The sequence below is a fragment of the Helicoverpa zea genome, chromosome 19 (assembly GCF_022581195.2).
Source record: "Helicoverpa zea isolate HzStark_Cry1AcR chromosome 19, ilHelZeax1.1, whole genome shotgun sequence".
NCBI classification, from domain to species: Eukaryota; Metazoa; Arthropoda; class Insecta; order Lepidoptera; family Noctuidae; genus Helicoverpa; species Helicoverpa zea.
This window is the reverse complement of record NC_061470.1, coordinates 2,012,111-2,032,390: the sequence shown is the minus strand read 5'-3', so window position 1 is coordinate 2,032,390 and position 20,280 is coordinate 2,012,111. Positions and strand designations below refer to the sequence as shown.

The following is a 20,280-nucleotide window of genomic DNA, read 5'->3' as shown; positions in this document are numbered from 1 at the left end:
ATAAACTTGATGTAGGTATACGTGACGTACACGTATAAGCATAACTTTTCTCAAAAGTACCTTGGCGTCTCCAGTTGTCTAATTTCTCTAAGATCTCTAGGAAGCTCGCATACGCCGCCATTATTAATTCAGAGCCCCGTCCTACATCCAATAAGGAGCGCTATAACTCAGCTAGGCTAAATTAAATTTGCAAGCAACCGCTCTCAAAAAGCCAAGGTGTACGCCTGAGGAGGTCGCGTCGCGATAATTGTTAGCGCCCGTTTGACAGGTGGGTCAGTGCCTTGGCAATTTCAAACCGATTTAAAAAAAAAATATTTTTAGAAAGTTGTACTACTCCTGAGTAACATAAGCTTTATTTTTCCCAGTTAGCAGTGGTTTGACGGGGAAACTGCGGGAAAACAGCTAGTTTTATTATAAGCTGTTTATCACTCTTTCTTCATTAGGTACAGAACGATACATAGAGGTAGCTATTTACACTACACACAATAGTTTTTGTTTGTCCATCCTTTATAAAATTAAATCTGTCACAAGCACTCTAATAAAGTTCGGCGGCGTTCCGTCCCATTTTATTTTAATTGGACATGAAACTTTGTTGAAGGGTAACTTATTTCGAAATTACCACTGGGTATAGTTGTTAAAGAGTTTATGAAGCTTTAGTTTTGCACAAATAAACGATGCTATTCTTTATGTCCTTATTTCCATGGACCATTTAATAGTTAAGTACACATTTTTAAACTACGCATGAATTTAAATTCAACAAACATAGGTAGATAAACTCTGCTATTGCGTGTCTGTGATCCCTGCCCTAACAACTCAACTGGTGAACCAATTTTAATGCCTAAATGCTTTTAATGGTAATTTTAATTAACATGCGTGGCTAAGAAGATACCATTATTCAGTATCACTAAGTTTACCTAAAAATGTAATCCGTTTAAATATGGCGGTGACACACATGATGAGGTCAAACATGTGAAACCCTTTTTCTTGCGTCATAAGCTTATTATTTATGACATTTATTATTTTAATGGATTGTACCAAAGGAAGTAGGTACCGGATCTACAATTATATAAGATACGTACAACTATTAATATCAAATTGTAAATTCAATTAAGCCTTACCAAATGGATTGGATTGCGTAGGCACTCGTAGGTAGGTATTACCTATTATAATATATCTGTAAGTAATTTGCTAAGTGTTTCTGGTCTAGTTGTAAGTATATGTAGGTAGGTAATATCTACATATGTGGGAAGTTAATAATTTGGCCATGAAACTCACTTTATGTAGGTACCTACTTAAGTTATCTAACACAACTATCATTTGTTAGGGGTAGGTGGGTAGGCATACCTTTATTGATTTCTGAAACTGATGTATTGTACAACTTGCTTTTGCCCGCGACATCGTTCGCGTGCAATAGTGTCTTCCGGCAGATTTTTGGTTTGACCAATAGATGGCGCTATATGTCCGGAATAAATCTTATTTTTTATTATATTTTTTGTTATAAAAACTATCCTATGTCTTTTCGCAAGTTCCAAACTATGTCTGTACCAAATTTCACACAAATCGGTTCAGTAGTTTAGGCGTGAAGAAAAGACAGACAGACAGATAGACAGAGTTACCTACTTTCGCATTTATAATATTAGTTTGCATTTAGTGATGTGGTAAGAACGTTTGTTTAAGTGTGAAACTTGACTTAGGTACTAACTTGTTTAGGTACCTACTTACCTAAATACTTACTTGGGCTGCAGGATTGTTCGAAAGAGTAACCGCGGCGTAGGTAAATAAAGGGCTTAAGAAGGAACATGGATGGGTTTAGTCAGTAAGAGTCTGACACTCCCTCACGCTGCACCCGCAGTGGAAGGGGTCATTTGATGCTTTCCCATACAACATAAAGTATAGTAGGTATATTACCTATCTATATGATCTATTCAAAGCCTCCCTCTTAAGCTTACCTCTAATTGCTTTACCTGTGGCACCTTAGGATGAACCGATTTTGATGTGGTTTTTTGATGAAAACTGGTTATAAAACCGTGTCTCTAAAGTTAGATACAAAATACCAAGTATATCCCGTTTTTGATATGTTCCAGTTCTTAGTAAGTATGCATAAGTCAGATTCGCATTTAACCGTTTTTATCAGATTTTAGGTAAGTTCTCATTTAATGAAAAGAGTTTAGTAATAGTAATAAGTGATAAAAGTATTTATTAAAATTGTTCTTCAATACAATATTAAAGTAATTTGAGAATAGTAGAAATACATTTTGAATACCCTACATATTTAGTAGCTGCAGTCCAATAACATAATACTAATATTGAATATCCAATAATACTAATTTTTAATTTAATGTTGATAAATGCAACCCATTAAACAATATAATTTCATATGAAGTGTAAGGGTCTGTTCAGACAGACTGGCTCGGAGAGGAGAGCAAATTCTTAACACATTGAAAATTGAGTACTTAGTATTTTAAGTAAGGTTTATTTTTGCATATGCACTGCTTTTTTCATTAAGAATGCTCGAAGGCATTCGGGGTGAAATTATAAGAGGTGCCGACTGGCTCCGAACGGCTCCGATCATGTACTTTTTCTCGGTCTTGCTGATGTTTGGCTCCAATTACATCCCACGCAGCCGATCGGAGCCGATTGGAGCCGACTCCAGTCTGTGTGAAAAGAAAAATGCGCGCCGATGCTCTCCGAGCCGGTCTATCTGAAGGGACCCCAAGGAGGTTCTATAAGGTTTTTTACAGAAATTGAAATATATTTTTTTACAATATTTCTGGTTCTAACAGCACTCAAGGGAACCGTTACATGTCAGGCCCAAGTCCATCAAAATAAACCTCAGTTTTCAACGAATTTTCTTAAAACTACTGTTTACAATGAATTTTCCATTGTTTTTAAAGTTTGCTTTCACATTTTTAACATCCACCTTTACTTCTATTCTGATACATGGTATAATCATTCCATATACTAAAAAAGAGAGAAATAACTCCTCCCTGAATATCAGACTTACAATAATCTGTTAAAAATAGACTTATAAACTTGATTATCCAATAATACCTCCTGAAAATCACATTACAAAGCTATATATCTGATGGGCAAGTCTAAACTCATATTTCTATAGAATAAGCCATTCATTCCTGTTCTTGGGGAGTAATATCTTCTGAGTACTTCTCTGACTTCTGCAACCGTTATAGCTGGTACTCCTTCGTACCCAGACTTAATGTATACCGCATTACTCAAACTGACAGGGTTACAGAAGTAACCACCTTCAAACTTGCTGAATGGATCTCCGCTCTTCTTCTTACCATCTTGACGAACCAAGAACACTCCGTCCACAATCTCCGCAACAGTTTCATAAGCAATAAAGCATAGGACTTCTAATGCGGACTGTGTTAACTTAAACTCTTTCATTGGATTCAGCCAGCGTTCGAGCTTAACAAAGCCTTTGCCTATGCCGTACCCAGAACGGAAAGACATGCATCTAGCTTTATGGTATGCCTCATACTTCTCGAAAGTCATAGACTCAGTAATTTTAGCTGCTCTAACTTTTCTTATGTAGTCTATGGAGTCAAACTTTATCTGACTGACTTCATCAGCCTCATCAAATTCCCGAATGTAGTCAATGTGTGTCCTACGCTTCTTGACAGCTAGGTCTTTCTCTTCCTCTATTATCATCCCAGTTATCATTGCCTCGCTAGCCGTACCAATATTCAGGACGCATTTCTTGTCAATTTGATCCAACTTTAACTGGTAGTCATGCAAGCGTTTTAACTTCTTTGTATTTTTTCTCATTAAGTAAATAATGTCGTAATTGGAAATAGCCTTACCGCACCTCAAATTGCAGTTCATGTGTGCTTCTTGGATCATAAACTTCAGTTGTTGTTGAACAATACTTTCAACCAAAACAACGGTTGCTGCGTTTGGGTTCGGATTGTCGCCGAAACCGTGCATCATGCCAGATATTTCTTTTTGGAAGTTTGTAGTTTCAGTGCCGTCCATTGTGAAGTAATTAGCCATCGTCAGAGCTTTTAGCTTTTAACGGAGATGAAAAAATAAATGCTTTCACAAACAATAGTTTACACTCAGATTAATGTCAAACGAATTGATTTGTTTGACAAATGACAGCATCCATCTCGTTTAGTTATTTTAATTTTTTTTTGATAACTGATGATAGTTTTGTTTTATATTTAGCATACTCTGCCAGACCACCTTTTTAAATTATTCTTGGTGTAAAATTAATTAATTACAACGTTGAACTATTACAATCATACCATTTCTATGCATTCGTCTTTTTACAAAGCATGCATGCGTAACAGTGCGTAACTAAACATATAAATCCCGATCAGCTGATTGTTATGTCAAATTGTAAATAGAAACGAAAACTACGATTAGGAATTAATTAAGCTTTTTAAACTGAGTAAATCAACACTTGGCCATAGCTGTGTACTTTTCGTGACCTCGCTGAAGTTTCGTACTCATTTCATAATTATTTCAAGGCCCGTTTGGATCGTACAACGTAAATTAACCTCAAAATCATGAATGTAAGAAATTTCATAATAAATGGTGTAGTAAAACAGAGTTTTTTGAGACAAATACGTCTTTCATCATGTTGGTGTTGTGGCAAAGACGCTAAGAATGTGGAGAACAGTTTATTCTGCGGAAGTTGCAATGCATTACAGCAACCGATCAAAGGTGACAATTATTTTAAAATCATGGGAGTGAGTGAAACTTACGACTTAGATGAGACGGAGCTGGCCAAGAAATATAAAGAACTACAGAGGTATTTGCACCCAGATAAATTTGCAAACAGGTAATGGAACATTATTAAACTTGTTTTTGCACATTTTGTGTTCCTACTATTTTATTTAGTTTTTACACAATAGTCAAGAGGAAATCCCACAAAAACTAATGTATGTCTAAACTGATTAATTCTTAATTGAGTAATATTGTATTGTGTTTGTGTTTACCATTTACATACCAATTTTTGACTAGCCCATGGTTTCACATTCTTCCTGAAGGAACTACTTCCCACACCTATGTTACAGCCAAAATTCATCAAAATCCAATCAGTAGTATTTGTGTGAAAGTGTAACAAACATGCATAGATTCATAAAAACTTTAATGTTTATAATATAATAAGAATGTTTTTAATGAAGTTTTCAAAATGTTTCAGGCAAAAGGAAGAGCAAGAAATCTCTGAAAAATATTCATCTTTGGTAAATGAGGCATACAAAACATTATTGGAACCCTTAAATAGAGGTAATTACCCACAACCTTTCTTTCTTTCTTTCATAAAAAATAAATAATACCACCCATCAAAGTGCTTGGTGCTTGGTGAATCTATTGGCCATTTTTAATTAAATTTCCCATAGAAGTGAATACACAAAATTGCAAACCATTATAAAAGGTGATTGTAGACCAGTGTCTCAATACTGCTAATTTAATAATGTGTCAATTGGATATTAATTGAATCTCAATAGTAGTTTCTCGACGACCTCTATGGCGCAATGGTCACCAAGCCGGACTGCCGAATCTGAGGTCCCGGGTTCGATTCCCGGTGCGGTCGACATTTGTGTGATGAGCATGCTTGTTGGCCGTGGTCTGGGTGTTACAATATGTATTTATAAATATGTATATATGTAGCTATATGTAGTTTATCAGTTGTGTTAGCACCCATAACACAAGTTAATTAATAACTTACCATGGGGCTAACCAACCGTGTGTGAAAAGATGTCCCGACATTATTATTAAAAATCTAAAGTTTTAAACTTGAATATTTTGCGAAATGCCCTGTGTACTTGAATCGTAATTGAATGTCAATCATATGTAAATAATATTGCTTAAGTAAAATTTGAGGCTTCCAGTATTACTTATTGTTGAATACTGACTAAAAAACATGTAAAACCAAAACACCTATATTTTTCAGGCATATACATGCTGCGTCTAAGAGGCAAAGAGATCCCTGAAAACACAGAAGTAGACCAAGCATTCTTAATGCAAATAATGGAGAAGAATGAAGAAGTGGAGAATGCGGAAACAGAAGAAGAAATAATGGCATTAAATATGGAGAATAAAAAACAAATAAAGAGTTTGCAGAAACAAGTCTCCACAGCGTTTTTCGATGGAGATATGAAAAGAGTTATAAAATTATTAGGTGTTATGAAATATTATACAAGTATAGACAACCAAATACAATCTTCTATTCGTAATAAAGGGATCATACGGTAAAACAGTTTGACCAGTATGTGGAGAATTGTAATGGTGGCGCCACTGTCTATAGAGAATATCAACAATCCAATACTTATTTGTACTTTAGTTCCTAATTTCGCCACCGGACAAGATATTGAAAATGGACCTTAGATTAAAAAAAAAAAGAATGTGTGCTTTACAATAATAGTTGTTATGTTATGAAAATGATGAAAATATATTCAGAATATTGTTATTGCAATCTTTAAATGCTTGTTTAAATTTTTCCCTTTTCATAAATTTATTTAATCAGTAGTTACTAAAAACTAATAATAAATACAGACATAATCTTGATACTTAATTTGAAATAATACAGTGAAATTTTTAAGTTGAACTAAATAATTTCGATTTATTAAGTTAGTATTTATAAAGTCGCAGTTAGGATTTTACCTGGCCACAATAGGTAAGCCTTTTTTATGTTTCAAGTACCTTTTTTTTTACGACGTCAAAAATCTTTAAATCCCGCTGTGGGTTAGCAGCGGTGAGGGAGTGTCAGACTCTTACTGACTAAAAACCGTCGTGTTCTTTCATAGGCCTTTTATGTACCAGGGCCGCGGTATCTCTTTCGAACAGCCCGCAGCCCCGGCAGGCCTTGGCCCTACTGGGCCCCGCTGGGGTTGCTGACATCTCTTTGAGGAGCGCGTGGAACAACGCGCGCCGTCGACACGGGTCTGTCGTCTAAGCAGACAGAGGGACGATGAGCCACCCGAACTCACCGCCGACAGACCCACGCCTACGGTGGCCGGGAGTCATCTCGCGACACTCGGCGCCCGTGGTGTCTACGTGGTCCAGCGCGGCGGCCGGGATGAGAGGTGCGAACTCTCTGGCGTTCCGCCTCCTCCTTCTCGAGCATGACCGCTTCGCAGAAGGAGGCGACGGCATCCCATTCCCTCTCGCCCCGGACCATGGCCTGAACCAGGGCCGGACGCGAGAGGTCACCGCCGCCCAAAGCCTCGACGAGGACCCGGCGGTGCCCTTCCCACGCAGGGCACTCCTGGACTGTGTGTTCCACCGTGTCCTTGGAGCTGTCCGCAGAGTGGTGACACCCAGGCGCTTCCTCACGACCGATTCGATGCAGGTATCTCCCGAAATAACCGTGTCCGGTGAGGACCTGCGTCATGCGGTACGTGAGGGCACCGTGACTCCTCCCGAGCCACTCCTCAAAGAGGGGACTTACCGCCACTATGGTGGCGTGCCCTATGTTTCATGTACCTTACAGCTACTTTCAGCAGTAAGATCTCAGCTAGCTCATGGTAGCCCGTGGCAAAGTACGAACGCCATTATTTTTTTATTTATTTAAAGTTTTCTGCAAACTTTCAATAGTTTTCTTTGTGGATCCTTGGCAAAGTGATCGTCCCTGATTGGGCAGCATTTAGAATAGGTCTCTCTCTTTACATCCCACCACTCCTCTTGCGTAAGTACCTACAACAAAATCCAGGTAACCGTTACCTGATTTTTTTATTCACATCGTGCTATGAAGCCACCCCTTGCTACATTGTATATTTTTTATGAGACAATGAAGGTTCGCCATCCCTGCTCTAGAGAACACCAATCATTTAGTTTTGTGCTTGCATCGGATCAGTACAAACCGTGTCTGTGCAATCGAAGTGTGAAGATTTAACCAAAATGAATCGGAATATTCTCATCATATTATATTTGAGCTGGTGTTGTGTGGGGGGTAAGTAGCGTTTCCTAGTGTTTTATTGTATAAATAAAGTTTTAAATTAGTGGTACCTTTTGATATTTTGGCCGACCAGCTTGTCAGGAAGGATCCCGTGGCTAAAACTAGCACGATCGATCGATCATGTCCGGCAAAAGGCAAACCAGCGTTCATCACAGTCTGCGCCCGTGATCTACTTATTAGGTATGTTATAACGAGGTCCGCCATATTTAGGATGGCACCACAAATTATTTGTCCCCGTAGTTTTTTAGTTCTTACATGTCTTTTGCAGTCGGTACGGCAGCTTGCTAACCAAATCCACTCATCAATCAAACGTTCAGTGCTGATTTTGGATTTAAAATTATATTACTCATTTAAATTATGTTGGTAGACATCTGTAGAACATGTTTATTTATGCTCCTGTCTGTTTTTCAGCAAACACCGAAAGCCCAATAACTCTCAAGGAATACCTCCGCAAAGTCGCATTAGTGATAGTCGAAGTCGTTGAAGGCATGATCAGGAATATGCATACCGAGATAGACCCGTTCCCCATCCTGGCCCAGGTGTTCAAGTACGACGTTGAAAATAAGCAGTTCCAACAAGAATGTGCAGGAGTCATTGTGACGAATTATCACGCTCTGTCAGCTGCACACTGCTTTCCTATGGGCATGGAGTAAGATGTTGTTACAATCATATTCTTTTTATTAGTATCTTGTTTTATAAATGCCAAAGTTTGATTATTTGTGAAGCTGAGTCACAAAGGTATGGATTTTTTATGTTTTTTTTTGTACAGTGTTAATTACTGGAAGGTTCGCGTTGGCTCCAGTTACCGTTCTTCTGGTGGGGTGATACACAATGTGAGAGCTATCAGAGTGCATGAAAACTACGAAGAATTAGAAAACACAAACGATATAGCTATCATGGCGATGGTTGAACCGTTCATCTTTAACAGTAATGTTAGAAAGGCTTCAATTCCAATCCATGGATTAGAATTTGACTACAATTTTGAATGTACTCTCGTAGGATGGGGTGAATTACAGGTTTGTGGTTTATTCAACGTCATAATTATGTATTAGGTGTTACCACTCTAGTACTCGGAGCAACCCTATCCCCCGTATTGTAAACATCTGAATTCTCAGGCGCAATGAAATTCAGGTGCCAACAACATATTTTGCTCTATTGTCCATATTTTAATGTTTATGTAAAAAATAATACTAGGGCACTGTTCTGTCTAAGTTGAGTCTTTCAGAAGATTTCTTTCTTTCGAAACATTCAGTTGATTCACCCCATTATTCAACTTGCACTCTGAAATTAAACCTTTTTTACAGCTTGGCGGTCTACGGAGTGATAAACTGGAACTCACAAAACTCGTCACTGTAGGCCAGCACGATTGCACGCGGAAATACGAGACTATTTCGAAAGTCATTCAAAATTCCATGATTTGCGCCGTGCGTGTCAACAATGGAGGATCTGCCGGTTGCAAAGGAGATTCAGGGGGCCCTTTAATATACAACGGTTTTATTGTAGGCATCGTGTCATTCGGAGTTTCGTGTCAAAACCCTGACTTCCCAGGAGTATACACGAAGGTTTCACATTACACTGACTGGATGAAAAGGACTGTGCTTGCTATTTGAGTACCTAATTTTAGAAATTGCGAAACTTTTGTTATGCGTTTACGGCTGAAACGGCTTGAGATGACGTACGCGTTCCAGGCGTCATCACACGACCAGTTCTAGTAATTTTATTATGTGTCGATTGGATATCAATTGAATCTCAATAGCAGTTTTAGCCTCAGCGAGCATTCTGCTAATTATACTGGACTGCTATTGGTCTAAAGGGTAGTCTGTTCTACAATCAAATTGCAATTATAAATCAATTGTGGAGATATGATTAACTATTTAATCACAGAAAAGGATAAAAACGTTTAATCGCTTGAATGCCGCTAATTATAGAACAATAGAAAATTAATTGTGTCTCGCGTATATCTACGCACCGGCATACAACGGGTTAATAATAATTCATTACAGTTCATATCATATGTATTAATTAATTAACTGAATAAAACTCTTGGTAGAATTTGAATGGCAACATCTACAACGATACAAATGAGAGTCCATTACAATTCGATTATGATTTAGTTACGATGCAAGTATTTACGAAATAACTCATATGCTTCGATCGTAATTGAGTCGTGATTGAAACTCAGTTGGATATCAATCGTATGTACCTTAAGTAAAATTTGCAGAATTGAGCCCCAATATATGTACTTAGGAACGTAATCGTGGCGCCACTGTCTATGGAGAATATCAACAAACCAATATTGAAATAAGGACCTTAGATTTAAAATATAATGTTTCTTTTTACAATAATAGTTGTTATATTAGGAAAACTATATCTAAATGAAATAAAATAGCTATATACAAAATATTGTTAGTGCAATCTTCACATTTTTGTTTTTTCCCTATTCAAAAATGTCTTTAAACAGTAGTTATAGAAAACTATTTCGTGTCTACATAGACACAATCTTGATATTTAATTTTCTTTTTATTTAGGCCTAAAAATATTTAGATTAATTCATTTACGGCCAGTTTCTTCATCAAAAGTTAAAGTAATGTCTGTTGGAATATACGCACGATGTACGTATAATACCTCCTTTACAAATATCCAAGATTATATAAAGCATACCTACTTCAATCATTCGTCAAACATTCAATCATTCAATGTTCACTTTAATCGTACGTTCTTACTTTCGAAATATAACAGTCGTTCAGGATACATGTGTTTTCTTTGTCTCACCTGCACCCATATCCAACAGGTTATGGGCCCAGGCCGTTTTCTGTAGTTAAAAGTAATACAACAAAATTTTAAATTCAGTGAAAGAGTGTAAATTAAAATTGCATTAACAATGAACAAAATATCACATCTTATGACGGTGTTATTTCTGCGTTGCTAGGTGATGAGCAACTCAATATGGTTTCTGTGAAGACTACGCCTACTCGAACATGAATTGTATAATAATAATGAGACCCACACTCAAAATAAAAATAATTAGAGCTCTCGCTGTGGCGGCATATTGGGCTGACAAAGTGTAGTCTCACTATAAGACATGTCATCGACACGAAAGAAGAAGAATAAAAATAATTATCAACCAGGAAATTCAATGCATATAATATCAAAAATGTATTGTGATCATTGCGGACGTCAGAATAATTTCAAAAAGGACTGCCGTTACTTAAAGGGACTGCAGCAAAATAAATCAATGGGTGAACTTCAAAAGTCTGCCAATAACATTGAATACTGCAACAATGACCAGGGCGGTTTCGTTTTTATGATTTCATAATGTTAATTGTCTGCTAATTATGTAGAAAATAGCTAATACTGTTTATTTTCTTTTAGATTCTGGTGTGACAGATCATGATGACATATCATATTGACAAATCAAAAAATAAAATTAAATTAAATTAAAAGATTGACAATGTAAAAAGGTTTTAACCTCGTACGTCGAATTATCCACACCATTGAAGATCGGTGTTGCTAGGAAAGGAGTTTCAATCCTGGATTTTGGTAAAGGGTAAATCGAGGTAACAACATAAATTCAAGGATCAATTGATGACGTTTTATATTCACCGGAGGTACGTTATAATATGCCAAAAGACTGGTATGTCGGTACATTTTTCAACATTTATGTTAAAAATAATAAATGTTTTATGACAGGTGAGAACATCAATCGATAATGTTTTTAGTATTACTTTTAAACAGTAATAATTCTCTGAGTAATTTAAATTTAGTTGAAGAGAATAACCAAGACTGTGTAAAAGAGTATAAATAATACGGCATAGTACTCACTTAAATAAACAGAAAAATTTTATGTTCAAATATGTAGTTGATGAAAATAATGTTTTTATTTGATAATTTGGTAATGCTGATGAATTATTTGAACCTTGCATACTTGGTAAAAACCATGTACTGTAGATAATAAGAACTATTTTGTTACTTTTATAGACAATTTTATACATTACAGTGTAATATTACACTGTTATATATATTTGATGTATGCTAAGTCAGAAGTGCTGAAATGTTTTCAAGATTTTGTTGCTAAAAGTGAAAACTTATTTAACCATAAAGTAAACTAATTTATATTGCGATAGTGGGCGAGAATATCTTTCTAATGAATTTAAAGATTATTATTGTGTTTGTAAGGAATAACTTACTGTTTAACAGTATCGAATAGCCACAACAAAATGGTGTCGAGGAGCGTATGAATCGTACGTTAACCGAAATGGCTCGACCATTGGTTACAAGTGCGAAATTATATAAAATATTCTGGGATGAGGCTATAATAATATACATATTTAACAAATAGACTACCCACAAAAGCGCTCGCCAATAATAAAACACCATACGAAACATGACACAATCAATACCGAAAATACGAAACCGAAAATAAGTCATTCAAGACATTTAAAATAATGATGATGATTCGGTTCAACATGTTCATGATAAAACTAAAGCCTCGAAATTTGACGAAAAGTCATTTAAAGCCATATTAGTTGGTTACGACCAAAATGGTTACAAACTATTTACCTAATACAGAAAATAACCAATTCCCTATTGCGAGGGATGTTGATTTGATGAAAGAAAGTGCTTGCGGCACTAATAACCGCGTAGACAAGCACTGCCACAATCATCTGTCCAAGATGCTCTGTGGCCAATGATGATGATGATTTGATGAGTTGTATTTCTATAATACCTGTTCAAATTCCCGCCTAAATTAACAAGCACGATAACGACGATAAATCGGCAAAGTTAATAGGCAACAAACACAAACATAATCATTCCCCTGATAATAGCTCAGAAGCTGGACCTTCATCTAGCAAACTGAGACGTAATACAAATAATTCTCAAAGTACCCCAATAGATTATAAAAGGATTGATGACCCATTTTTGCTTATCGCTCACAACTGTTCAATCACTACCATGCACCTATTGTGACATTTTTAGTGGGGATGATTCTAGTATACATATGTTGAAAACCACAAAAAGTGAAATAGAGTCTAATCATAGAAATAATACTTGGACTCTCATAGCAAGACCTAAAAATTTTAACATAAAATGCTCAAATTGGGTATGAACAATTAAAAATAACGAGTTGGGTAAACCTACATGGTATAAAGCCCGATTAGTAGCTCGTGGTGTCACTCAACAATGCTTACAAGATTATAACGAAACGTTGACTCCAGTAGCTCAAATATAATCTTTCCAATTTATTTTAACTCTTGCAAATCAGTTTGATTTACATGCCCATCTTATGGATGTAAAAACCGCCGTTTAGAAAGGCATTCTCAAGGAAGATATCTATATGGAAGTGCCTTATGTACGCAATGCGCATGCAATGCTTAGTACATGACCAAATATTTGTGCTGCTATAGGTATTATAAGTCAGTATCAAAGTAAAATTAATGAAGTTATGGAAGTGGTTAAAACATCTTTTGAGATACATAAAAGGAACTCTTAAATTAAAGCTGACCTATGTGAAATGTGATTACAAACAACTGATGGCAGGGTATGCAGATTCTGATCGGTTGAGGCGACGTTATTGACCGCAAAAGTACAACAGATCACATAATTAAAGTGTTTGATAATTGTACAAATTCGTGGAATACACGGAAACAAAATAGTCGCCGGTTCCTCAACAGAAGCTGAATATATGCTTATTTGAAGCTATAAGAGAAGCTATTTGGATAAAATCATTATAACATAGTTCTATTCTGATAAAACAGACAATGATGATATATGAAGTTAATAACAGTTGTATTAGCATCGCTAATAATCCTACAAATCACAAACGATATTGTGACGAATTTAGTTAAGTTTTTATGTGTTGATTTGTGTGATGTGATGTGATGTGTTATTTATGTGTTTTTAGTTTAGTTTAGAATTAATAAGAACCCATCTGCCGCATTAGGCACGTCCTGTAAGGGTAGATGTAAGGTTGTATATGTAAATAAATAAGTAAATGTAATAACAAAATACCAGACAACCAGGCAACAGTCTGGAACTGAATGACATGAGGTTTAAAACTCATATATAAAAAAGCCACACTTTTTAAAAAAGCATATTATAAGTTAGAACATTAAGTTCAAGATAAAAATGCTTAGAAATGTGGTGGTCCTGCTCCATAGGACATAACAATATCTAATTAATAACCAAAGTAAAATTTTACCAGCTAGTAAAATTGTATTTTTCCTTTGACTATTTGTCTGGTGACAAAATATGTACATATAAAAGTATTAATTAATGTAAAATATGTGAATGTTTATACTTATTACAAGATAAGTTACAAAGTACATTAAAAGATTCATATCATGTTTAATAATTATTCTTATAAATGGTATTTGACTCATGCATTTTCGTGAAACATGAAAATTTGAAGCATGAAGCATTTTAATGGTAATTTAATTCTCATATGTTTTTGTTTGTGATTCTACATGACCTTCGCATGCTGTTATTGTATGTATCAATACATATAAACTGTAATACCATATTATGTATTCTATGTATTTAAAAAAAAAAAAAAAAAAAAAAAAAAAAAAAGGTAACCGTGGAGTTACTTGCCTGTTCTTCTCCATAGGAAGCTACTGTTGGAATGAGCAACTAGAATCAAACTTATTTATGTTTTTGACTTTCATAAGTGCTTGTTATGGTCTAAATGAAGTAAATGTTTTGACTTTGACTTATGATGCAAAGTTTTTAGAATTAAGTTGAACTTAATGTAAATTTTTGAATAATTTCAGTTCAATGATTTTATTTAGAATGCTATTATGTTTATAATCTAAGCTGTTGATCAAAGTTATTGTAATTTGATATGCAGCAGGTACTATTTATGACTGTATAAAGTGTATGTAAATATTGCATATTGTCCTATACTGCAATGTACAAATTGTATTGTATACTTTATATATCAAACAATGTTTAAGGTTCTTCTAACCTACAGACAGACATGTGTTGCTGGGGAGTTTGTTGCGCCACTTCTTCTTCCCAGTAAAAACACATAGGAAGTGGTGAAAGGTGGGCGGTTTGGGGACTGTCTTTTATAAATTCCTGACGTTCAAAAGGTGCTGTTTTGCAGCCAAGTTTGGGTAAACGATTTTTGACTTATGATTGTATAAAATGCTTGTACATTTGAGGGGGGCTGTTGGAATATACGCACGATGTACGTATAATACCTCCTTTACAAATATCCAAGATTATATAAAGCATACCTACTTCAATCATTCGTCAAACATTCAATCATTCAATGTTCACTTTAATCGTACGTTCTTACTTTCGAAATATAACAGTCGTTCAGGATACATGTGTTTTCTTTGTCTCACCTGCACCCATATCCAACAATGTCTAGAGTAAAAGTAACGGTCAAATACGTTTTTTCAAGACTAAAGTGACGGCAAAACTAATAGAAAAATTGAATTTGACCGTTACTTTTACTTTAGACATTACTTTGACTTTTACTTTGGCTTTAACTTTTGATGAAGAAACTGGCTGTTAGTATTACAAATGGCGCAGCTCCAGCGTGATACATCGGCGAGTGTTAGTGCCGATAAAAATTACGCGAGTGATAGTGTAAACTAGAAGTTGTTTTTCTTATATCGTAAGTGTTGTGGTCATACGCGGATTTATGCGCGAAGAGAGACTCGACAGACTTTTTCTGTTATGGTTGTGGTGAGAAAGGTTAGGTCAAATTGACCTTCGTGTAAAAATAATAATGTTTCGACTTGTAATGTTGATCTAGGTAACTCACTTTCATAACAAAGTTACAATGTATTCTACTCGCCTAATTCGGTACTCACAAGTAAGTGTTATAATTTAGGGTGTGAGAATAAAAATATTATTATCAGTCAAGGCCGACCGATCTTAAATATTGAAATTAGACTGCCGTGGCTCGTGTGAGTAGGTCACAGAAAGTTCACGCAAGGCTGTGGAATGGTCCCCAGTGTGGCCCAGTAGGGCCTAGGCCTGCCGGGGCTGCGGGATTGTTCGAAAGAGTTACCGCGGCCCTGGTAGGTACATAAAAGGCCTACGACGGAACACGACGGTTTTTAGTCGATAAGAGTCTGACACTCCCTCACCACTGCTAACCCACAGCACGAGGGGTCGTTGGATAATTTTTGACGCCACCATTAAAAAAAAAGGCGGTGGTATGGTCTTTGGTCAACCCGTTTCGGGAGGACGAGGGCACATTATTGACCATGGATGAGCGTTCTAACCTTGAAGATTTACCTTTTTGAGTACCTACTCTGATACTTTCGGTATAGTAGGGGAGCTCACGCCGTTCGCCGAGCATCATATAGACACTGGCGCAAGGACGAATCCAGGGGGTAGGTCACAAGGTCATGACCCCCCCCCCTGGGCCAGGTCCAGGACCTAGGTGGTGGACCTTGATCACGACACAGCCGTGATCAAGCCCCTCCCCCCTGGCGCCGAAGCTGGATCCGCCCTTGCACTGGCGATTATCCTATCGCACCTTCTGTTTTGGTACCAAAGACCGGATATAGTGGGTTTTGTGTGGATTGAGACTCAACGCTGCTACTAGAACCGATGCGTATCCTATGCCGTGAACTATTGTGAAGATGAATAAACATACAGCGGTGTTTGTTGTTATAACATTCAATTGTTTTCTTGATAGTTTTACTATTCGCAAAGTGATCATGGTCGTGGATTGGTCAGCATTCAGAATTCAGAATGGGTCTCTGTCTTGACATCCCGTCACGCCGCGTAGGTAGTCGGCTTTCCAATCGTAGCAAATTACAAAACATCAAAGCAAAGTTCATCAAAATTCAGGTAGCCATTACGTGAATTTATTCATCTTTTATAAACGTTTTACCATGAAGCCACCCCTGCTCCAGAGATTACCAATCATTTAGTTTTGTGTATGTATCGGACCAGTAAAAACCAAAAAGTGTATGTGCAATCAAAGTGTCCCTTTTTCCTAAAGTACCGAAATTTTACCAGAATGTACCGGTATAATCTCATCATAATATATTTGGGCTGGTGTTTAATGGGAGGTAAGTAGCGTGTTGTATAGTTTTAAATTAGTGGTGCCTGTTGAAATTTTAGCCCATCAGCTTGCTGGAAAAAACGCGATGGCGAATGTCTCAAGCATAAATATCAGGAAAAAGGCCGATTTTTATTGAAAAATATATTTCTCATAATACTTTTCTTTTACGATTTAAATTAGGCTGGTAATAATTCTCAGGCGTTTTGACCTGTCTAAAATGCTTATTTATTCTCCTATCTTTTTCAGCAAACACACAACACCTGTTAATCATTAACGAAGTCATACAACGCACGATCCAGGTTATGCCCACCCAGATAGACCAGTTCCCAATCCTGGCTCAAGTGTTAAAGTACTACTTTGAAACTAAGCAGTTCCAACAACAATGCGCGGGAGTCATTCTGACGAGTTATCATGTGCTGTCAGCTGCACACTGCTTTCCTGTCGGCATGGAGTAAGTATATTGTTGCTATCATATATTTGTTTGATAAAAAAAAGACACGAGAGTTTTTTCTGCTCGTTCGTTCGCTTTGTCAGACGCTTAGAGCGTATTTAAACTAGCGGATAAAACGCTTGAACCGTCTTTTGGATCCTACTTTATATCCCCATATCTCTAGCTGGTCAGTAGATTCAACCGCTTTACAGCGCTTTCACACTTGAAGATTTTCCGTGACGTGACGTTGCTTGATTATCTTATGGCCGATATAGTAAACAATTGACAACTACCGGTGCAAAAGATAACGTTTAATACCTAGTGGTAGATGTTTGCCACTCGAAAGCGCGTAAATCTGCAAATGTGAAAGCGCTGTTGCAGTAAGTACTTGATACTGTCAGCGTCACAAATAATCAAAATTTAGCATTTGCAAAACTAGTAGGTACCTATGGATTTTTATGTTTATTTTTTATTTGTACAGTGTAAGGAACTGGATGATTTGCGTCGGCTCAAGTTACCGCTCTTCCGGTGGGGTGTTACACAATGTGAAAGCTATCAAAGTGCATGAAAAGTACGACAAGTCAAAAAACACGAACGATATAGCCATTGTGGAGGTGACTAATCCATTCACCTTTAACAGTAATGTTAGACAGGCCAGAATTCTGTCCTATGGATCGGAAATAAGCCCCAATTCTGCATGCACTCTCGTTGGATGGGGTGCATTAAAGGTTTGTAGTTTATTCAACGTCATAATTGATTATGTATTAGTGTTACCATTATTTACTGCAGAGCATCTACTATCTCATGTCCCTAGATGTTTCCTAACTATTTTGGGGTCGTGTCTAAGTACCAGTGTTTTACATAAAGCGACAGCCCTCTGAGCTCCTCAACACAGGGCAACCTTGTCCCCCTTGGTACTATAATCATCTGAGTGAAATTGCAACTGAATTTCGGACAGGCCTCCTCTCACACGGAGAAGGATTGAGCATTAATCACCACGCTTGCATCAGTCATCCTATTATTCAACTCTAAAATTAAACCTTTTTTCCAGCGTTACGGTCCACAGCCAGAACAACTGAAACTCACAAATGTCGTCACAATAGACCAGTGTGATTGCATTCGGAGATACGGGACTATTGGGAGAATCATTCGAAATTCCATGATTTGCGCCATACGTATAGACGGTAGACAATCTGCCGCTTGCAAAGGAGATTCAGGGGGCCCTTTAATATATAACGGTGTGGTTGTAGGCCTCGTGTCTTTCGGAGTTTGGTGTCAAAATCCTGACTACCCAGCAGTATACACGAAGGTTTCATATTACACGGAGTGGATTAAAAGGACTACGAGTGTTATTTGATTAATTTGTTGAATAAATTTGTTTACTTTTTGTTATGCTTAAGTTGAGTAGTACCTACCTAAATTACGACTATAATAAGTATTTAAGGAATGCCCCATACTACAGATTACCCATACGCTTCATGAATCTCAGAAATAATCTCAGGGGCCCGATTCTCCTAATTTTACTTAAGCGTCATACAATTTACGTTCGACTCGATTCGACTGATATCCAATCCCGACTCGATTACGATTGAAGCGTATGTGGCATTCCGCTATTTTTTCTTTGAAATAAACGTTTTTATCCTTTTCTGTCATTCAATAATGAATAATTTTGTCTGCAAATGATTAACGATTGCAAAATGATTGTACAGCAAACTACCGTATAGACCAAAATCACCAAAATAGCAGACCAATCGCACGCCAATCAAATGTCAATCGAATACGATTGGTCTTATATTAGTAGCAGAATGCCCGATATGGTTAAAACTGCTATTGCGATCATATTGCGATTCGATTTCTATTCGATTTTGACATTATTAACTTAGGAGAATCGGGCCCCAGGTGTCCACAGAATCGAAATCTCAGGTGATTGAATCTCAGTTGGATATCAATTGTATGTCGCTTAAGTATAATTAGCAGAATTAAGCCCCAGGTAGGTACATAGAAGGTAAATAATGTGTGTCGGTGGTAATATCCAGACGAACCGAGCGGGAAATCCGCTAGTTTGAAAGCTCTCTTACATTAACCTCTCTGCTCGACAAGACGACGGTAACCAAATGAATTTGAAGGAGGAAAACTACCTAAAATGCAAACATGTTGAACAAAAAAAACCAAGCTTTATAATTACCATTTAAAAATCAATTAACTACCAGGATAATTACATGTTGTGATTATTTTTTGCTTGGAACTACTTACACCGCTAAACTAGATACCTACTAAAACAAATTACCTGATGATTTATTTTCTTATTGATTATCTACCGAGAGCTCTCATAATGATTGATGTTCGACACGCGGTGACACCCTATTTGCATTTTCTATGCGAAACCAAACAATCTTGGTACTTGACTTGAAATATTGAGGATTTAGTAGATATATAGGTATTTAACTATCTAGGTATAGGTACAAGAACAAGTAGATACATTAGTTTGATTGTATGGGTGCGTCTACACGGTGCATGTAGCTGGAGCAAGTTAACATGCGCAAGCGACAAGAACATGCGGGTGGGTATTTTGCTTTGGTACATGCGCGTGTCACTGGACCCTCACGTTTTTAAAATGCATTTATTCTGCGCATGTGCCTCAACATGCGCTAGCTATTTGCAACATGTAGATGCACCCTTAGTTTAAGGTAATAAATAATAGTTTAAAAAAAACTAAAAAACACGCTTTTTATAGAAAACCTAACTAAAAAATAGAAAATAAATATAAATTAAGAAAATAGTGTTCAAAATTTCAATGAATATAAATTAATAATAGTGTGAATACAAAAAAATATATTTAAAAAAAAGCGTGGGGTGCATGGTGTCAATAGTTATAAATATTTGACAGATATGAGT

At 36.7% G+C, this 20,280-nt stretch overlaps 4 protein-coding genes across 4 annotated transcripts; 3 read left to right on the top strand and 1 right to left on the bottom strand.

The window, feature by feature from the left end:
• Positions 1–2,171: 2,171 nt before the first annotated feature.
• LOC124639776 (transcription initiation protein SPT3 homolog) lies at positions 2,172–4,096 on the bottom strand. Its single transcript, XM_047177243.1, has one exon. It carries the CDS (start codon positions 4,009–4,011, stop codon positions 3,067–3,069), a length of 945 nt encoding a protein of 314 aa, XP_047033199.1. The 5' UTR covers positions 4,012–4,096; the 3' UTR covers positions 2,172–3,066.
• Positions 4,097–4,312: 216 nt separating this feature from the next.
• LOC124639850 (iron-sulfur cluster co-chaperone protein HscB) lies at positions 4,313–6,450 on the top strand. Its single transcript, XM_047177354.1, has 3 exons — positions 4,313–4,804; positions 5,168–5,253; positions 5,921–6,450. The coding sequence occupies exons 1-3, from the start codon at positions 4,530–4,532 to the stop codon at positions 6,220–6,222; spliced, it is 663 nt and encodes a 220-aa protein (XP_047033310.1). The 5' UTR covers positions 4,313–4,529; the 3' UTR covers positions 6,223–6,450.
• A 1,416-nt stretch (positions 6,451–7,866) lies between these two features.
• Positions 7,867–9,534, top strand: LOC124639611 (trypsin, alkaline C-like). The gene is made up of 4 exons (XM_047177053.1): positions 7,867–7,918; positions 8,336–8,573; positions 8,694–8,940; positions 9,229–9,534. Exons 1-4 carry the CDS (start codon positions 7,867–7,869, stop codon positions 9,532–9,534), a joined length of 843 nt encoding a protein of 280 aa, XP_047033009.1.
• A 7,546-nt stretch (positions 9,535–17,080) lies between these two features.
• Positions 17,081–18,784, top strand: LOC124639558 (trypsin, alkaline A-like). Its single transcript, XM_047176986.1, has 3 exons — positions 17,081–17,406; positions 17,867–18,113; positions 18,437–18,784. The coding sequence occupies exons 1-3, from the start codon at positions 17,258–17,260 to the stop codon at positions 18,740–18,742; spliced, it is 702 nt and encodes a 233-aa protein (XP_047032942.1). The 5' UTR covers positions 17,081–17,257; the 3' UTR covers positions 18,743–18,784.
• The last annotated feature ends 1,496 nt before the right edge of the window (positions 18,785–20,280 follow it).

Coding starts and splice junctions, on each gene's coding strand:
- LOC124639776 (XM_047177243.1), bottom strand. CDS start 4,011: ATGGCTAATTACTTCACAATGGACGGCACTGAAACTACAAACTTCCAA.
- LOC124639850 (XM_047177354.1), top strand. CDS start 4,530: ATGAATGTAAGAAATTTCATAATAAATGGTGTAGTAAAACAGAGTTTT. Junction 4,805..5,167: donor CCAGATAAATTTGCAAACAG/GTAATGGAACAT, acceptor AAAATGTTTCAG/GCAAAAGGAAGAGCAAGAAA. Junction 5,254..5,920: donor ATTGGAACCCTTAAATAGAG/GTAATTACCCAC, acceptor TATATTTTTCAG/GCATATACATGCTGCGTCTA.
- LOC124639611 (XM_047177053.1), top strand. CDS start 7,867: ATGAATCGGAATATTCTCATCATATTATATTTGAGCTGGTGTTGTGTG. Junction 7,919..8,335: donor GAGCTGGTGTTGTGTGGGGG/GTAAGTAGCGTT, acceptor TCTGTTTTTCAG/CAAACACCGAAAGCCCAATA. Junction 8,941..9,228: donor TAGGATGGGGTGAATTACAG/GTTTGTGGTTTA, acceptor CCTTTTTTACAG/CTTGGCGGTCTACGGAGTGA.
- LOC124639558 (XM_047176986.1), top strand. CDS start 17,258: ATGCCCACCCAGATAGACCAGTTCCCAATCCTGGCTCAAGTGTTAAAG. Junction 17,407..17,866: donor TGCTTTCCTGTCGGCATGGA/GTAAGTATATTG, acceptor TTATTTGTACAG/TGTAAGGAACTGGATGATTT. Junction 18,114..18,436: donor TTGGATGGGGTGCATTAAAG/GTTTGTAGTTTA, acceptor CCTTTTTTCCAG/CGTTACGGTCCACAGCCAGA.